Consider the following 17,781-nt stretch of genomic DNA (forward strand, 5'->3'; position numbering starts at 1 on the left):
ATCTTAAAATGTGTTCGTTTTAGTACTTCAACTTTAGAAGCATCATGTTAACACTTACTGGAAGAATTTAAAGCCTTTCACGGTACAGCCTTCATGCGCAAACAGCAGCTTTAGATCCTCTTCACTCACAGATGGTCTAAGGAAGAGAGCATATTAAAAAGGTTAAGTTATGGGGGTATTCCATTAGTGCAGAATTTTGACACGTCGGGGAAAAAAAAAAAATCAATGTCGGTAAACGCGTGGATCTGCGAACAACTCTCTGATCCATGTGTCTGTCGAAAACGCAGCTGTTTGACCATTTTCTGCGGATGCAGATTCGCCAGGTTAACAAATTGAATCCACATTGTCTGAAAAGTGGCCAAAAATGAATAACCATTTACGGATTATTCGGCAAACCGAAAAACAGGGATAATGGAATATACCCTTATAACTCAAATGAATACTCTGAAAACATTACTGGCAGACTATACACTGAAGGACTGATTCAACTTCCCACAGGCACCTGCAAAAAGCTTTGTAGCCTATAGAGGTGAATGCAAGAATAACTACTGTAATTGCACAGATGGGCTACACAAGCTACCTCTGCCCCACATTGTTTGAGCACACATTAATTGGAGTGTTCCACTGGGATTTAACGCCAGTCTATTTTATTGGTATAGCTATCCGAGCAGTGATACAGAATCTAAGTTCTAAGATAACTAGGAGCACCCTTAGTACAAGAGCTTATTTTTGGTTAACCAACTTTGGCAAAGGACTAGAAATTGGGAAAGCTAATTTTTCCCCGAGCAAGTATCTTACGGAATGTTGGAGAGGTGAAGTGTTGCTGAGGGAGGGAAAATGTTCTGGAAGTTCTTGGAGCCTGGTTTCTTGAAGCGGTGTAGAGGAGAATTGGTGAAGTCCTTTGTCAAGCCTTGATCCTCCTGTCCCTCTCTGGGTAGCTGTACAGATTGGTGCTTTGATACGGTGATACGAAGAGGTTTTCCATGGAGTCTCTGTCCATTTAAGTGGCTCATAGCTGTATAAGAACATTGTATTGCATTTCATATTTTCATTTGTATTTGTATTTTAAAATCTTGCTTCCTCTTAGAGAACAAAAAAAACGACACTGACAAGTCTATTTTGTAATACACAACCATATACTTCCACCCCTGCTTAATAGGGACCAACTTTTTCAGGGTCCTCTCTGGACGAATGTTCATTGTGTGCAATGTAACCAGTGCGGAACAAAATGTAAGCTTGGTGCAGCGCTCTAATGGTTGGACATGTGAAAAATGGGACCCACAGTTAATGTTTCACAATTACAGAAACTTTAAACTACAACATGAATACTTAAACTTGAAGATGGCGATTAAATTGTTTTTGCTCTGCTGATTTTTAAATGTTTAGACATTGGATAAGAAGCAAAGTTTCATGCTGGTCACATCTAAAGAGACCGGATTTAGCCGCATACAGCAGTGCAGAAGTCATGTCATTACACCGGCAGCAACGATTAGCTTCCATTCGTGCGCAACACTACTGAGGGCGTCAGAAAAATTTAATCACTTTGAATGCACCGACCGTTAGTTTCGCACAACAGCATGCAGCTGCTAGATTAATGTTTACCTAGCTGAGCTTGGTTTCCATCAGCCATTTGAATAAGAGCATTCTCCTTCTTGTTAAAGAGAATCTTCACTCTGTGTGCATCACCATATACACCTTGGAAAAAAGAAAATGCTATCTGATAAGCTAGTCATAACAAAAATAACAAAGAACAAATCCCCAGAAGTGTTTGCAACACAGACATGCCAAGTTACAAATGTTAACACAGGCCTATTGCTCAAATCACTACATAGATACACTTACATGAGGGAAAAATAGTTTCATTTAAACAAATTCCGTTTACACCAGCTTAGTATCAGTGACATTCACAATATTCCCTTCCACTCTGAATGTTTATCATCCCACCACCCTCCATTGATTAATTGCCCAACTCTGTATGCCACTGTACTTAAAAGGTGCAGTTTTACATCAGTCATTTGCCAAAATCTTCTATAGGTCTTCAAAGTTAAACTTTTAAAACTGCACCTAAAAAAAAAAACACACACACACACACACACACCACCCACCCAACAAGTAAACGCATGCAGGTTCCACCCAAATGAAAACAAAATAAACCAAAAATGAAAAATAGTAATAAAGTGCGAAACATACCGAAAAGAATAAAGAGGCATTGGGGTGTAACTCTCTTTAGAGAACAGCAGAGCAAGGCAGCGGAGGGACAGGGGTAGAGAAAAGGAGCCGAGGGAAGAGCACAGCTTGCAGAAATGGTCCACGAGGAAGGTGTCACCGGAGGAGTGGTAGGAGCAGTTGACGGATGATATTCAAGATGGTTAATATTTGAAGGATAGGTTGGATCCGGAAGGCAGGGAATTTGGGATTTTTTTTTTATTTATTTTTTTTGGAAGGGATAGTTTATGTTTTGTTTTTTGTTTCAAGCACAACAGGAAGCAGAAGATGCCGTGCAGTCAGTTGGCAAAGAAATTCCGGATCAAGGTATAAAAACAAAAAGGGGATGGGAGGAAAAGAAAAAAAGTAGCAAAAACACAGGTCAGTAAATATATAAAGAAACAGGTTCATAAGATTAAAAGTATACTAGATTAAATGTTTAATGGCAGTTACTAAGGTTTAATCTGGTGGGAAAGATACTGAAAAGAAACAAAAATATGAAGATTTCTAAATGAGACAATATCCACAGGTTCAAGGGAATTGAGAATAGAATAGCTCTTTATAGCCATTAAATGGCTCCATTTATATTAGCATGCTAATTCTTAGAGCAGGCTAATGTTAATATGCACGTAATTGCAACTAAATTTAAATCACTTTGCCAACTTAAATTTAGTAGGTTAAGGATTAAATTATATTACAGATCTGTAGTGATTTCAATAAAATTGTGATGTTGCAATAATCAGTAATGAGCAATTTCCTAAAACCTTAATAAGGTAAGTTTAACAGAACGAGGCAATACACCAAGCATAAGGTAACAGCCTGGCAATTTGCGTTCCAGTATTAGACAAAATCTGTTCTAGGATATTGTCTCCACCAATTTCAAGATAATAGGCAACTATAAAAAGTGAATAAATTAGGAAAAGTTGTTAGTTTAGTCCCAAAGAGGGGAGTGATCGAGAGTCCGCCTCTGGTTTTAAAGCCGATCATTTGTAATTACAAAACCAGAGCACAATATCTGCTCTCATGCACATCAAAGGCCAACAGGATGACTGCATCTGTCAGCTTTCAAGTACATTTGAATGGTTAATACAAAACACAATCTCAAAACTATCCCCGTTTAATCTATTGCTTCAGTTGTATAAATATATGATCTTATTTATCAATGAGTGATAACTTTCACTATAAGTGATAAATAGCACCAGCCAATCAGCTCGTACCTGCCATGTTACAGATGGTTTGAAAAAAATTACAGTTAGGAGCGGATTGGCTGGTTCAGTTTATCACTCTGTGAAATGTATCACTCATTGATAAATAAGGGCATATTTTTTATAATCTTAATTTAATAGCATCCAACCCATCATAATTTATATCAAAAGGTAGAGCTATTCTAACACCAGTATGATAATATGATGGGGGACGCAGAGTGACCAAATACAGCGAGGCATTTTTAAACTTTACATCAGTAAACTGGTTGAGGAATGGCAGCTAATTCCTTCACTTTGACAACTAAGACTTTTGCATGGTTTAAGTCAAAAAACTAACCTCTGGGTTAAGGTTGCTGACAAGCAGAACAGCATTCCCAGGGATTCCAAGACCATGAATACCAAACCTGCTAGCAGCAGCTGCTGCAGCAGCACTTGGAAGTGTAAGAGGCGTAAGTGTTCCATGGACGCCTAAGGTGAGGGGGGAGAAAAAAATTATATGAATGCACTGCATTGAGATCAAATGGCCCCATACACACTACAGCAACATGTCGGACCCTCATGTCGTATACGATTTCCCTTGAACCAGGCGGCAGGATCGCATAGGATACATCGTATGCTGTCATTTTCATACAATGTATCTTATGCGATCCCAGCCATGCCGGTGGGAACCGATAAATCACGAATGCAGCACTCACTAACGACTTCGATCTGATGCTCACGGGACCTCGCATCAGATGTAATATCCGATTTGCCACTTTCCATCCGATTTATAGACCCGAAAGGTCGAAATCGGGATGGAAAAATCGGGCATTGGTCTAGTGCAGGCCTGGCCAACCTGTGGCTCTCCAGATGTTGTGAAACTACACATCCCAGCATGCCCTGCCACAGTTTTAGCCTTCCCTAATAGCAAAACTGTAGCAAAGCATGATGGGACTTGTAGTTTTACAACAGCTGGAGAGCCACAGGTTGGCCAGGCCTGGTCTAGTGCATGGGGCCCTTAACAGAATATGCTAGGACCTTTATTCATTACAAGCACTGATAGCTTAACAGTCTGAGGGGGGTCAATCCAGTTATGGGCAGAGGGTGCGAATTGTCGTTGCAGCGGTGTAGAAATACAAACAGCGCCACATGTCGCAGTCCGATCTCACCCTGAACTTGCACAATTTTGTATGCAGCTGCTATAAAGCGTGGCCGTTGCTGCACTAACTCACAGGGGTGCGAATACTGCCTGCAACTGGATTGACTCGAGTATTACAGTAAAACAAGAAACCATTAAACATATACCATACCTTGTTGAATAGCAAAGGCTTGTGGAAAGCCAGCACTAGCATAAGGATTGGCAGATATCAGTCCTGGTGCTCCTGAAAGCAAGATTAAAAAAAGAAATACATTTGGGAGGTAATGAAATACATACAATGCTCAGAACTTTCATTACTAATTATGTCAGATGGAAGGTTTCTTCTACACCATATGATTCTGGCCATACAGTTTAAGTTATTGGGTGCAAGACAGTGTTTATTAAAGTGCCCATGATAAATAACTCCCAAAACTCCCAACTTCAGGAGGTAGTGATTTGGGACAAGGCTGATGTACACTGGGTGCATGATTGTCTCAATGGTCAGACTCCTTCAGTAGTGAAGTTTTATACCTACGATCCCCAATTTATCATACTTTATTTATATGGCGCCACAAGGGATCCGCAGCATCCATTACACAGTACATCAAGTTAGCAAACAAGAAAACAGCACTTACAGTTCAAGACAATATAAGACAGGTATGGAAACCAGGGTTTAGGTGCTAGCAAAGTCGTTCCTGCTCTTGCAAGCTTACAATCAAAAGGTGAAGGGCTGCCAAACCGGGGTGACACAAGGGGTAGAAAGTGAGCACAGACCAGAGGGTTAGGATGAAAGTTGGCTGGGTTTGATGAAGTGGGAAGGAACGGTCAGAAAAGGTAGGGCAACAACCAGGAGAGCGCAGTTCCATGCAGACCAAGGGAGTAAATGACTTGCGGGAGGAGAGGGTGGTCCACAGTGTCAAAAGCAGCACAGAGATCAAGGGAAGAAAAAATAAGAATTTACTCACCGGTAATTCTATTTCTCGTAGTCCGTAGTGGATGCTGGGGACTCCGTAAGGACCATGGGGAATAGCGGCTCCGCAGGAGACTGGGCACAACTAAGAAAGATTTAGGACTACCTGGTGTGCACTGGCTCCTCCCTCTATGCCCCTCCTCCAGACCTCAGTTAGGAAACTGTGCGCGCAAGAGCTGACACTACAAGGAAAGGATTTTGGAATCCCGGGTAAGACTCATACCAGCCACACCGTATAACTCGTGATACTATACCCAGTGAACAGTATGAACAACTGAGCCCCTCAAACAGATGGCTCCAAACAATAACCCTTTAGTTAGGCAATAACTATATACAAGTATTGCAGACAATCCGCACTTGGGATGGGCGCCCAGCATCCACTACGGACTACGAGAAATAGAATTACCGGTGAGTAAATTCTTGTTTTCTCTGACGTCCTAGTGGATGCTGGGGACTCCGTAAGGACCATGGGGATTATACCAAAGCTGTTTGAACCCGACCAAGTAGCAGCTCGGCAAAGTTGTAAAGCCGAGACCCCTCGGGCAGCCGCCCAAGAAGAGCCCACTTTCCTCGTGGAATGGGCTTTTACAGATTTAGGATGCGGCAGTCCAGCCGCAGAATGTGCAAGCTGAATCGTACTACAGATCCAGCGAGCAATAGACTGCTTTGAAGCAGGAGCAACCAGCTTGTTGGCCGCATACAGGATAAATAGAGAGTCAGTTTTCCTGACTTCAGCCGTCCTGGAAACAGATTTTCAGGGCTCTGACTACGTCCAGCAACTTGGAATCCTCCAAGCCCTTAGTAGCCGCAGGCACCACAATAGGTTGGTTCAAATGAAAAGCTGATACCACCTTAGGAAGAAATTGGGGACGAGTCCTCAATTCCGCCCTATCCATATGGAAAATCAGATAAGGGCTTTTACATGACAAAGCCGCCAATTCTGACACACGCCTGGCCGAAGCCAACAGCATGACCACTTTCCATGTGAGATATTTTAGTTCCACGGTTTTAAGTGGCTCAAACCAATGTGACTTAAAGAAATTCAACACCACGTTGAGAACCCAAGGTGCCACTGGAGGCACAAAAGGGGGATGAATATGCAGCACTCCTTTAACAAACGTCTGAACTTCAGGCAGTGAAGCCAGTTCTTTTTGGAAGAAAATCGACAGAGCCAAAATCTGGACCTTAATGGAACCCAATTTTAGGCCCATAGTCACCCCTGACTGTATGAAGTGCAGAAATCGACCCAGTTGAAATTCCTCCGTTGGGGCCCTTCTGGCCTCACACCACGCAACATATTTTCGCCATATGCGGTGATAATGGTTTGCGGTCACCTCCTTCCTAGCTTTAATCAGCGTAGGGATGACTTCCTCCGGAATGCCCTTTTCCTTCAGGATCCGGCGTTCAACCGCCATGCCGTCAAACGCAGCCGCGGTAAGTCTTGGAACAGACAGGGTCCCTGTAGCAGCAGGTCCTGTCTGAGCGGCAGAGGCCATGGGTCCTCTGAGATCATTTCTTGAAGTTCTGGGTACCAAGCTCTTCTTGGCCAATCTGGAACCACAAGTATAGTTCTTACTCCTCTCATTATTCTCAGTACCTTGGGTATGAGAGGCAGAGGGAACACATAAACCGACTGGTACACCCACGGTGTCACTAGAGCGTCCACAGCTATCGCCTGAGGGTCCCTTGACCTGGCGCAATATTTTTTTTAGCTTTTTGTTGAGGCGGGACGCCATCATGTCCACCTGTGGCCGTTCCCAGCGATTTACAATCAGCCTGAAGACTTCTGGATGAAGTCCCCACTCTCCCGGGTGGAGGTCGTGCCTGCTGAGGAAGTCTGCTTCCCAGTCGTCCACTCCCGGAATGAACACTGCTGACAGTGCTATCACGTGATTTTCCGCCCATCGGAGAATCCTTGTGGCTTCTGCCATCGCCATCCTGCTTCTTGTGCCGCCCTGTCGGTTTACATGGGCGACCGCCGTGATGTTGTCTGACTGGATCAGCACCGGCTGGTATTGAAGCAGGGGTCTTGCCTGACTTAGGGCATTGTAAATGGCCCTTAGTTCCAGAATATTTATGTGTAGGGAAGTCTCCTGACTTGTACATAGTCCTTGGAAGTTTCTTCCCTGTGTGACTGCCCCCCAACCTCGAAGGCTGGCATCCGTGGTCACCAGGACCCAGTCCTGTATGCCGAATCTGCGGCCCTCTAGAAGATGAGCACTCTGCAGCCACCACAACAGCGACACCCTGGTCCTGGGAGACAGGGTTATCAGCCGATGCATCTGAAGATGCGATCCGGACCACTTGTCCAACAGATCCCACTGAAAGATCCTTGCATGGAACCTTCCGAAAGGAATTGCTTCGTAAGAAGCCACCATCTTTCCCAGGACTCACGTGCAATGGTGCACAGACACCTGTTTTGGTTTTAGGAGGTCTCTTACTAGAGATGACAACTCCTTGGCCTTCTCCTCTGGGAGAAACAATTTTTTCTGTTCCGTGTCCAGAACCATCCCCAGGAACAGTAGACGCGTTGTAGGAACCAGCTGCGACTTTGGAAAATTCAGGATCCAGCCGTGCTGTTGTAGCACTTCCCGAGCAAGTGCTACTCCGATCAACAACTGTTCCCTGGACCTCGCCTTTATAAGGAGATCGTCCATGTACGGGATAATTAAAACTCCCTTTTTTCGAAGGTGTATCATCATTTCGGCCATTACCTTGGTAAATACCCTCGGTGCCATTGACAGACCAAACGGCAACGTCTGGAATTGGTAATGACAGTCCTGTACCACAAATCTGAGGTACTCCTGGTGAGGAGGGTAAATGGGGACATGCAGGTAAGCATCCTTGATGTCCAGGGATACCATGTAATCCCCCTCGTCCAGGCTTGCAATCACCGCCCTGAGTGATTCCATCTTGAACCTTCTTATATAAGCGTTCAAGGATTTTAAATTTAAAATGGGTCTCACCGAACCGTCCGGTTTCGGTACCACAAACATTGTGGAATAGTAACCCCGTCCTTGTTGGAGGGGTACCTTGATTATCACCTGCTGAGAAAACAGCTTGTGAATCTCCTCCAGCACTGCCTCCCTGTCCGGGGGAGCTGTCGGCAAGGCAGACTTGAGGAAACGGCGAGGGGGAGACGTCTCGAATTCCAGCTTGTACCCCTGAGATACTACTTGTAGAATCCAGGGATCCACCCGTGAACGATCCCACTGGTCGCTGAAGTTCTTGACGGGCCCCCACCGTACCTGGCTCCGCCTGTGGAGCCCCAGCGTCATGCGGTGGACTTGGAGGAAGCGGGGGAGGACTTTTGTTCCTGGGAACTGGCTGTATGTTGCAGCTTTTTCCCTCTACCTCTGGGCAGAAAGGACACGCCTCTAACCCGCTTGCCTTTCTGGGGCCGAAAGGACTGTACCTGATAATACGGTGCTTTCTTTGGCTGTGAGGGAACATGGGGTAAAAATGCTGACTTCCCAGCTGTCGCTGTGGAAACGAGGTCCGAGAGACCATCCCCAAACAACTCCTCACCCTTGTAAGGCAAAACTTCCATGTGCCTTTTAGAATCTGCATCTCCTGTCCACTGCAGAGTCCACAATCCTCTCCTGGCAGAAATGGACATTGCGTTTATTTTAGATGCCAGCCGGCAAATATCCCTCTGTGCATCACTCATGTATAAGACAGAGTCTTTAATATGCTCTACGGTTAGCAAGATAGTGTCCCTATCTAGGGTATCAATGTTTTCCGACAGGGAATCTGACCACGCAGCTGCAGCACTGCACATCCATGCTGAAGCAATAGCCGGTATCCGTATAATTCCTGAGTGTGTATATACAGACTTCAGGATAGCCTCCTGCTTTCTATCCGCAGGTTCCTTTAGGGCGGCGGTGTCCGGACACGGTAGTGCCACCTTTTTAGACAGACGTGTGAGCGCTTTATCCACCCTAGGGGATGTCTCCCAACGTGACCTGTCCTCTGGCGGGAAAGGGTACGCCATTAGTAACTTTTTAGAAATTACCAGTTTCTTATCGGGGGAAGCCCACGCTTCTTCACACACTTAATTTAATTCATCAGATGGGGGAAACACCACTGGTAGCTTTTTCTCCCCAAACAGAATACCCTTTTTTGTGGTACCTGGGGTAATATCAGAAATGTGCAACACATTTTTCATTGCCGTAATCATATAACGAATGGCTCTATTGGAATGTACACTAGTCTCATCGTCGTCGACACTGGAGTCGGTATCCGTGTCGACATATGTGTCTGCCATCTGAGGTAGTGGGCGTTTTAGAGCCCCTGATGGCTTTTGAGACGCCTGGGCAGGCACGGGCTGAGCAGCCGGCTGTCCCACATCTGCTATGTCGTCAAACCTTTTATGTAAGGAGTTGACACTGTCGCGTAATTCCTTCCACATGTCCATCCATTCAGGTGTCGACCCCGCAGGGGGTGACATCACATTTATCGGCACCTGCTCCGCCTCCACATAAGCCTCCTCATCAAACATGTCGACACAGCCGTACCGACACACCACACACACAGGGAATGCTCTGACTGAGGACAGGACCCCACAAAGTCCTTTGGGGAGACAGAGTATGCCAGCACACACCAGAGCGCTATATAATACAGGGATACACACTACACAGTGATTTTTCCCCTATAGCTGCTATAATACACAATTTTGCGCCTAAATTTAGTGCCCCCCCCTCTCTTTTTTTACCCTATTGAGCCTGGAAACTGCAGGGGAGAGCCTGGGGAGCGTCCTTCCAGCGGAGCTGTGAGAGGAAATGGCGCCAGTGTGCTGAGGGAGATAGCCCCGCCCCCTTCACGGTGGACTTCTCCCGCTTTTTTCATGATATATTTGGCAGGGGATTTTACACATATAGTCTTCCTGACTATATTATGTGTTTATTTGCCAAACTAAGGTATTTATATTGCAGCCCAGGGCGCCCCCCCCAGCGCCCTGCACCCATCAGTGACCAGAGTGTGAGGTGTACATGGGGAGCAATGGCGCACAGCTGCAGTGCTGTGCGCTACCTTAATGAAGACCGGAGTCTTCAGCCGCCGATTTTCTGGACGTTCTCCTTGCTTCTGGCTCTGCAAGGGGGTCGGCGGCGGGGCTCCGGGACCGGACGACAGAGGCTGGGCCTGTGTTCGATCCCTCTGGAGCTAATGGTGTCCAGTAGCCTAAGAAGCCCAAGCTAGCTGCAAGCAGGTAGGTTCGCTTCTTCTCCCCTCAGTCCCTCGAAGCAGCGAGTCTGTTGCCAGCAGATCTCACTGAAAACAAAAAACCTAAATATACTTTCTTTCTAAGAGCTCAGGAGAGCCCCTAGTGTGCAACCAGCTCGGCCGGCCACAAAATTCTAACTGAGGTCTGGAGGAGGGGCATAGAGGGAGGAGCCAGTGCACACCAGGTAGTCCTAAATCTTTCTTAGTTGTGCCCAGTCTCCTGCGGAGCCGCTATTCCCCATGGTCCTTACGGAGTCCCCAGCATCCACTAGGACGTCAGAGAAAAAAGCAGACAATAGTGGCCCTTGAATTTAGCTCAAGGTCATTTGCAGACTGAGTACACTTTCAGTGGAGTACAGATGACTGAAACCAGACTGGAAAGTGGCAAGCAATGAGTGGAGAGACAGAACGCTCAAGGAGTTTGGAGGCAAAAAGGAGGCAAGTGATGGGTCGGTAGTTGATGATGGTGGTTGGATCAAGGGTAGTTTTTTTTTTTTTTTTAAGAATAAGGGGGGGGGGGGGGGGGGGGGGGGGGAGACAAAACACATGCTTGAAGGCAGAGGGGACAGTGCCTGGTGAGCGTGAGAGATTGACTAGATGGGCAAGTTGGGAACAAGCAGAAGAGAGAAAGTGGACAAGGTGGGAGGAAATAGGGTCAAGTGGGGAGGTGGAGGGAAGAGAGGACAGGATGAGGACCATGACTTTCTCTCCAGATACAGGGAAGATGTCAGTGTTGGTAGGAGGGAAGGAGAGGGGTCGAGGAATGGAGGAAGGGTGTTGCTCAGGTTCTGGTGGGATGTTATGTCATGTCCGGATGAATTTTGAGCTTGTATCCACTGCATGTGCAGCAGGGTGAAATACATCCCACAAATCAGGACAAAATGTGCAGACAGCCAACTGAAATCAGGACAGTTGGGAGGCACAACCCACCACAATACTGGTACCCATGTATGACGTATCATAATTAAGGTGCATTCGTTAATCCTGTGTTGAGGCTCAGTTTTTGAACTACAAAACAGCAAGTTGCCGATCCTAAAGCATCAACATACCATTAAATACATAAAAGCAAGCATCCTCACCAAAAGCAGCAATTGTTTGATCCAGTGAGGGCTGCCCATCTCCAGATGGTAGGTCAGGGCGTGTATAATCCCGACTCTTGTCATTGTTGTATTTTACATTAAGGCTGGTGAGCTTTGAGAAGTCAATACGGAGTGTACAGCAAGCATTATAAATATTCTGGCCATCAAGAGACTAAAAGTTCAAGCAGAAACAAGTCAATACTGCATCAATGCACCCTCACAGAGAATCAATTTGATAACAAAGACTAAGGGGTAAATATTTACTACATTTTTACTTAAAGATGGATTTTAAATCAATTAAAATGGACCATTAGTAAATACACTTTAGTGGGTTTTAAAAGAGTTGTAAAACAAGTTCTTGTAATGAGAAAGTAACTATACTTACCAGTTTGGCATGCTGGGCACTCATGGGATCAGAATATTGCAAGAGTGCCTGAAATTGATTGTTTTTAGTGAAGGTAATTATTTTAAGCACAGTCCCAAACTTTGAAAAAATCTATAAAAAAAAAAAAAAAAAAAAAAGTTAACAGCTGCAATACTGAAACAGAACTATTCTAAAAAGTTAAGTGCCCAAACCAATAACATTCACCAACCCAGATTGTATGCCTGCCTTCAATATTTGTGAGTCTGCAAGGTAAAGGTGGTTCTGTACAAATAAGTTTACAATATAAGGAGCGAGCAGGTACATAAGGCAGCGAACAATTGTAGCCGTTCATGTCGACTGTTGCTGCTGTAACTAATTTTCAGCTGCCAATATTGAAGTGGCCACTGTAGAAAGCTTAGTACAGTCCACCACCCACTACTCATCTTTGCCGAATCTCTTCCCTCTTCTGGAGAATGCTTTTATGTGTGCTATGCCATATTTAAAGCGGATTTTGTTTGTTAGGCATCAAGCGCCCTAGGAGACCAAGCCTGACCACTTGCTTGACAAGATCGGGAGACAAACTACCTAAACATTTGTTCTCTTACCTGCTGTAAGACATCAAGAGTAACTGGGTAGAAGAGGTTTTCCACAATTATCCTGAGGACTGGGCTCTGTCCTGAAGCGGACATGGCAGCATCTACTGCAGCAGCCGCAGATAGTGTAAAATTTCCAGATTGAACCGAATTAACAGCCTGCAAAGCTGCTTGTGCCCTCTGTAAACAAAGTGAAAGGAATGAAAAATGTTGTCTCCGACAAATACCCCAAATTAAAGTAAAGCAGAATTCACAGTACAAATACGTAATGGATTACAAGCTCCATTCTAATTTGCTCTGCCTTTTGAAGAAAAAAAAATAAAATAAAAAACACACACCACACACAACCTCCCACTGAACATCCTACATTTACTTTGGCAGCAAGAAAACTAGACTCTGCCGAACAACCTACAATGCAGACAACATCCACCACAGATTGTTTCAAGGGAAAATTAAGCTTCAATATAATAAACTCCTGTTTTAACCAAATTATTCACAACTGAATGCTTGTCCTCTACCAGCAACCCCATTACAATCTGCTCCTGTCCTCTTGAAAGAATACACTTCTCACCGCTTGGTTAGGAGAGTTATCAGTCTTCAACTCTTTGTGATTTGAGAACTGAATGTAGATGGGCTGACTCCTTAGTACTGGTGTGACGGTGGCAAAGTAATTAACCATGGTATTAGCAGCCTCTTCTGTACTCATCTCTAGAAATGCCTATATAAAAAAATAAAAATAAAAAATATTTAGAACTACATACAAAGCATGTCACAAATGGCTATTCTCCTCAAAATACATGAAAAAAGCTGCTATACAACTGCATGCTTCTTTAATTCAGCACGTATATACAGCAACCCTTATTTAGCAGAGTTTGTAGTGTATCAGTAGCATAAATCAGACATGTAGTTATTGTAAAAGAAGCCATTGTACCTGGTTTTTGCCCTTCAACATCAAAAGGTTAGTGACCTTCCCAAATGGAAGTCCAAGAGAAATCACTTCAGCCTCTGTAACATCACCTGGTAGTTTTCGAACATGAATAACTCTAGAGCCAACACCTACAGATCTGCCGTCTCCCTTAAATTTCTTACTGTCATTTCCATTTGCTGCAAATAAACAGAACTATTAAAACTCCATAAATTTGGCAGAAGGCAGAAACCTGTATAAGGATTTTGCACCTAACTTAACAGGTGTTGAATAGGACTCTACATTTAGACTTTGCTTGTAGCTATGCCTATGCAATTCACCAAATACTCCCTGGAATAAAGCATTCTGATACTTGAATGTGTAAACAATTTTATATTGAGTATGAGGTTGCCATGATATGCTAAAATCCAGTCCTAAGGATACGCTTGGACAGAGTACACAATATGCAGACTACCTCTGGATCTTTTAAGATGTGTCATTCAATGAATACATGTGGTCCAGCAAGGAAATATGCAGAACATGAAGTGATAGAGTGCCCCAAGGACTGGATTTGAGAAGCACTGCTAAGCAGGAGTTGACATAAAAAAAAAAAAAAAAAAGTCCCAAATGTGTGAACAATTATACACTATTAAATATTGGCCTAGAAAAGTAGCCTGCTATAGTGGTATGTAGAGCTCAGTACCTGCATCCTCTTTAGCACGGGCTATAGATTAGTTTTATTTGACTAGTCTTATGCTGTCCAAACAAATCAAACGTGCCACCAGACTGACCAATCACCTGACATGAGTAATCATCCACTGTCTGCTCTGAGCAGTAATTATCGTATCTGTTGGGAAGATTCTCATCGACAGCCATTATTGCTGCTCAGATGTGGCCATACACTGCAATTAATGCCCACTCACTAATTGCAGTGTTTGGTTACCGTTAAGAAAAATTTTATTATGAATTTGTAGTCAATATCAGGCTATTAAGGGGTCACTCAAGGGTTTTTTGTGCACCTGTATTTGCATCTCTCCTGTCATTTTACAGAGGGAGCTAGGCACATGTTTATCCCGACACTGGTGCCCATTGCTTTTCCACAAAAAAAAAAAAAAAAAAAAAAAAAAAAAACACCTTTTTACACATTTCAATTGAATTACTCCATTGGACACAGGGATAAATGTATGATCCTTTGTTATGGGGAGAAATGGTATCAATGCACTGATAACGCTTCTCCCCCATGTATGACGGCAGCGGTGCTGCCTCAGTGACCGATACAAGTTGAAGACAGATTACTTTGCAGTAATCTAAAGGTGCATACACACTGGGCGTTTTTGCCCAGCGATGATAGCCGACATCGCTGGGCTGAAAAGCGCTCAGTGCATACACACTGAGCGCTTTCCACCCCTGCCCAGCGATGTCAGCAGGGCTGAGCGGCTTGCCATAGAACACTATGGAAAGCCGCTCATCCCGCCGTAAATCTACTGATAATACAAGTAGATGAATGGTAGCCACTGGCGAAGTGGGAGCGCGCATCAGCGCTCACCGCTTGTACATACACACTGAGCGGCTTTGAGCTGAAAGCAGCTCAACACACCAAAAGTGTGTATGGGCCTTAAGATACACATCACATGCTTTCAATATAGACAGAATGACATAGCAATTAGCTTTCTTAGCATTTGATCTTTACACTGCACCGTTTTTCTCCAATAGCATTCTTAAAAACCAAGCACCCTTCAAAGCACTGAAATCCTTTGTTTTACTTATGGCAGGTGTAAATCAAATTTTACAATACAGCAACATGAGGTTTTAGATGATAACCCTGCCATTGCTAGTCTGTCAATGTTACACAATTACTCTACCAAAAGACTGAGATTACATGGAATTGCAGATGGTTAAATAAAATTTTTTTAAAAATAAGAATTTACTCACCGGTAATTCTATTTCTCGTAGTCCGTAGTGGATGCTGGGGACTCCGTAAGGACCATGGGGAATAGACGGGCTCCGCAGGAGACTGGGCACACTATAAGAAAGATTTGGTACTACCTGGTGTGCACTGGCTCCTACCTCTATGCCCCTCCTCCAGACCTCAGTTAGGATACTGTGCCCGGAAGAGCTGACACAATAAGGAAGGATTTTGAATCCCGGGTAAGACTCATACCAGCCACACCGTATAACTCGTGATATTAAACCCAGTTAACAGTATGAAATATAACAGCCTCTCAACAGATGGCACAATAACCCTTTAGTTAGGCAATAACTATATACAAGTATTGCAGACAATCCGCACTTGGGATGGGCGCCCAGCATCCACTACGGACTACGAGAAATAGAATTACCGGTGAGTAAATTCTTATTTTCTCTGACGTCCTAGTGGATGCTGGGGACTCCACCAAAGCTCCCAAACGGGCGGGAGAGTGCGGATGACTCTGCAGCACCGAATGAGAGAAATCAAGGTCCTCCTCAGCCAGGGTATCAAATTTGTAGAATTTAGCAAACGTGTTTGCCCCTGACCAAGTTGCAGCTCGGCAAAGTTGTAAAGCTGAGTCCCCTCGGGCAGCCGCCCAAGATGAGCCTACCTTCCTCGTGGAATGGGCTTTCACTGATTTAGGATGCGGCAATCCAGCCGCAGAATGCGCCAGCTGAATTGTGCTACAAATCCAGCGAGCAATAGTCTGCTTAGACGCAGGAGCACCTATTTTGTTGGGTGCATACAGGATAAAAAGCGAGTCAGTTTTCCTGACTCCAGCCGTCCTGGAAACATAAATTTTCAAGGCCCTGACTACGTCCAGTAACTTGGAATCCTCCAAGTCCCTAGTAGCCGCAGGCACCACAATAGGTTGGTTCAAGTGAAAAGCTGATACCACCTTAGGGAGAAACTGGGGACGAGTCCTTAATTCTGCCCTATCCATATGGAAAATCAGATAAGGGCTTTTACATGACAAAGCCGCCAATTCTGACACACGCCTGGCCGAAGCCAAGGCCAATAACATGACCACTTTCCACGTGAGATATTTCAGATCCACGGTTTTAAGTGGTTCAAACCAATGTGATTTTAGGAAATTCAACACCACATTGAGATCCCAAGGTGCCACAGGAGGCACAAAAGGGGGCTGAATATGAAGCACTCCCTTTACAAAAGTCTGAACTTCAGGCAGTGAAGCCAGTTCTTTCTGGAAGAAAATCGACAGACCCGAAATCTGGACCTTAATGGAACCCAATTTTAGGCCCATAGTCACTCCTGACTGTAGGAAGTGCAGAAAACGACCCAGCTGAAATTCCTCTGTAGGGGCCTTCCTGGCCTCACACCACGCAACATATTTTCGCCAAATGCGGTGATAATGGTTTGCGGTCACTTCTTTCCTGGCTTTTATCGGCGTAGGAATGACTTCCTCCGGAATGCCCTTTTCCTTAAGGATCCGGAATTCAACCGCCATGCCGTCAAACGCAGCTGCGGTAAGTCTTGGAACAGACAGGGCCCCTGCTGTAGCAGATCCTGTCTGAGCGGTAGAGGCCATGGGTCCTCTGATAACATTTCTTGAAGTTCCGGGTACCAAGCTCTTCTTGGCCAATCCGGAACCACGAGTATCGTTCTTACTCCTCGCCTTCTTATTATTCTCAGTACCTTTGGTATGAGAGGCAGAGGAGGGAACACATAAACCGACTGGAACACCCACGGTGTCACTAGAGCGTCCACAGTTATCGCCTGAGGGTCCCTTGACCTGGCGCAATATCTCTTTAGCTTTTTGTTGAGGCGGGACGCCATCATGTCCACCTGTGGCCTTTCCCAACGGTTTACCAACAGTAGGAAGACTTCTGGATGAAGTCCCCACTCTCCCAGGTGTAGGTCGTGTCTGCTGAGGAAGTCTGCTTCCCAGTTGTCCACTCCCGGAATGAACACTGCTGACAGTGCTATTACGTGATTTTCCGCCCATCGGAGAATCCTTGTGGCTTCTGCCATCGCCACCCTGCTTCTTGTGCCGCCCTGTCGGTTTACATGGGCGACTGCCGTGAGGTTGTCTGATTGGATCAGAACCGGCTGGTTTTGAAGCAGGGGCCTTGCCTGACTTAGGGCATTGTAAATGGCCCTCCGTTCCAGAATGTTTATGTGTAGGGACGAC

At 45.0% G+C, this 17,781-nt stretch overlaps 1 protein-coding gene across 3 annotated transcripts in view; it reads right to left on the bottom strand.

Moving 5' to 3' along the window:
- PTBP1 (polypyrimidine tract binding protein 1) overlaps nucleotides 1–17,781 on the bottom strand; it is a 47,403-nt gene that overhangs the window by 2,585 nt on the left and 27,037 nt on the right. For all 3 annotated transcript variants that reach the window (XM_063914388.1, XM_063914387.1, XM_063914386.1), the window contains exons 4-14: nucleotides 13,688–13,860; nucleotides 13,328–13,474; nucleotides 12,769–12,936; nucleotides 12,185–12,295; nucleotides 11,800–11,971; nucleotides 4,700–4,771; nucleotides 3,748–3,878; nucleotides 2,191–2,224; nucleotides 1,603–1,695; nucleotides 799–1,015; nucleotides 59–136 (exon numbers count right to left, since the gene is read on the bottom strand). In XM_063914388.1, coding sequence (XP_063770458.1) covers nucleotides 59–136; nucleotides 799–1,015; nucleotides 1,603–1,695; nucleotides 2,191–2,224; nucleotides 3,748–3,878; nucleotides 4,700–4,771; nucleotides 11,800–11,971; nucleotides 12,185–12,295; nucleotides 12,769–12,936; nucleotides 13,328–13,474; nucleotides 13,688–13,860 — 1,396 coding nt within the window. The remainder of the gene's footprint in view (nucleotides 1–58; nucleotides 137–798; nucleotides 1,016–1,602; nucleotides 1,696–2,190; nucleotides 2,225–3,747; nucleotides 3,879–4,699; nucleotides 4,772–11,799; nucleotides 11,972–12,184; nucleotides 12,296–12,768; nucleotides 12,937–13,327; nucleotides 13,475–13,687; nucleotides 13,861–17,781) is intronic.

This window comes from Pseudophryne corroboree, chromosome 1, assembly GCF_028390025.1.
Source record: "Pseudophryne corroboree isolate aPseCor3 chromosome 1, aPseCor3.hap2, whole genome shotgun sequence".
Taxonomy (NCBI): Eukaryota; Metazoa; Chordata; class Amphibia; order Anura; family Myobatrachidae; genus Pseudophryne; species Pseudophryne corroboree.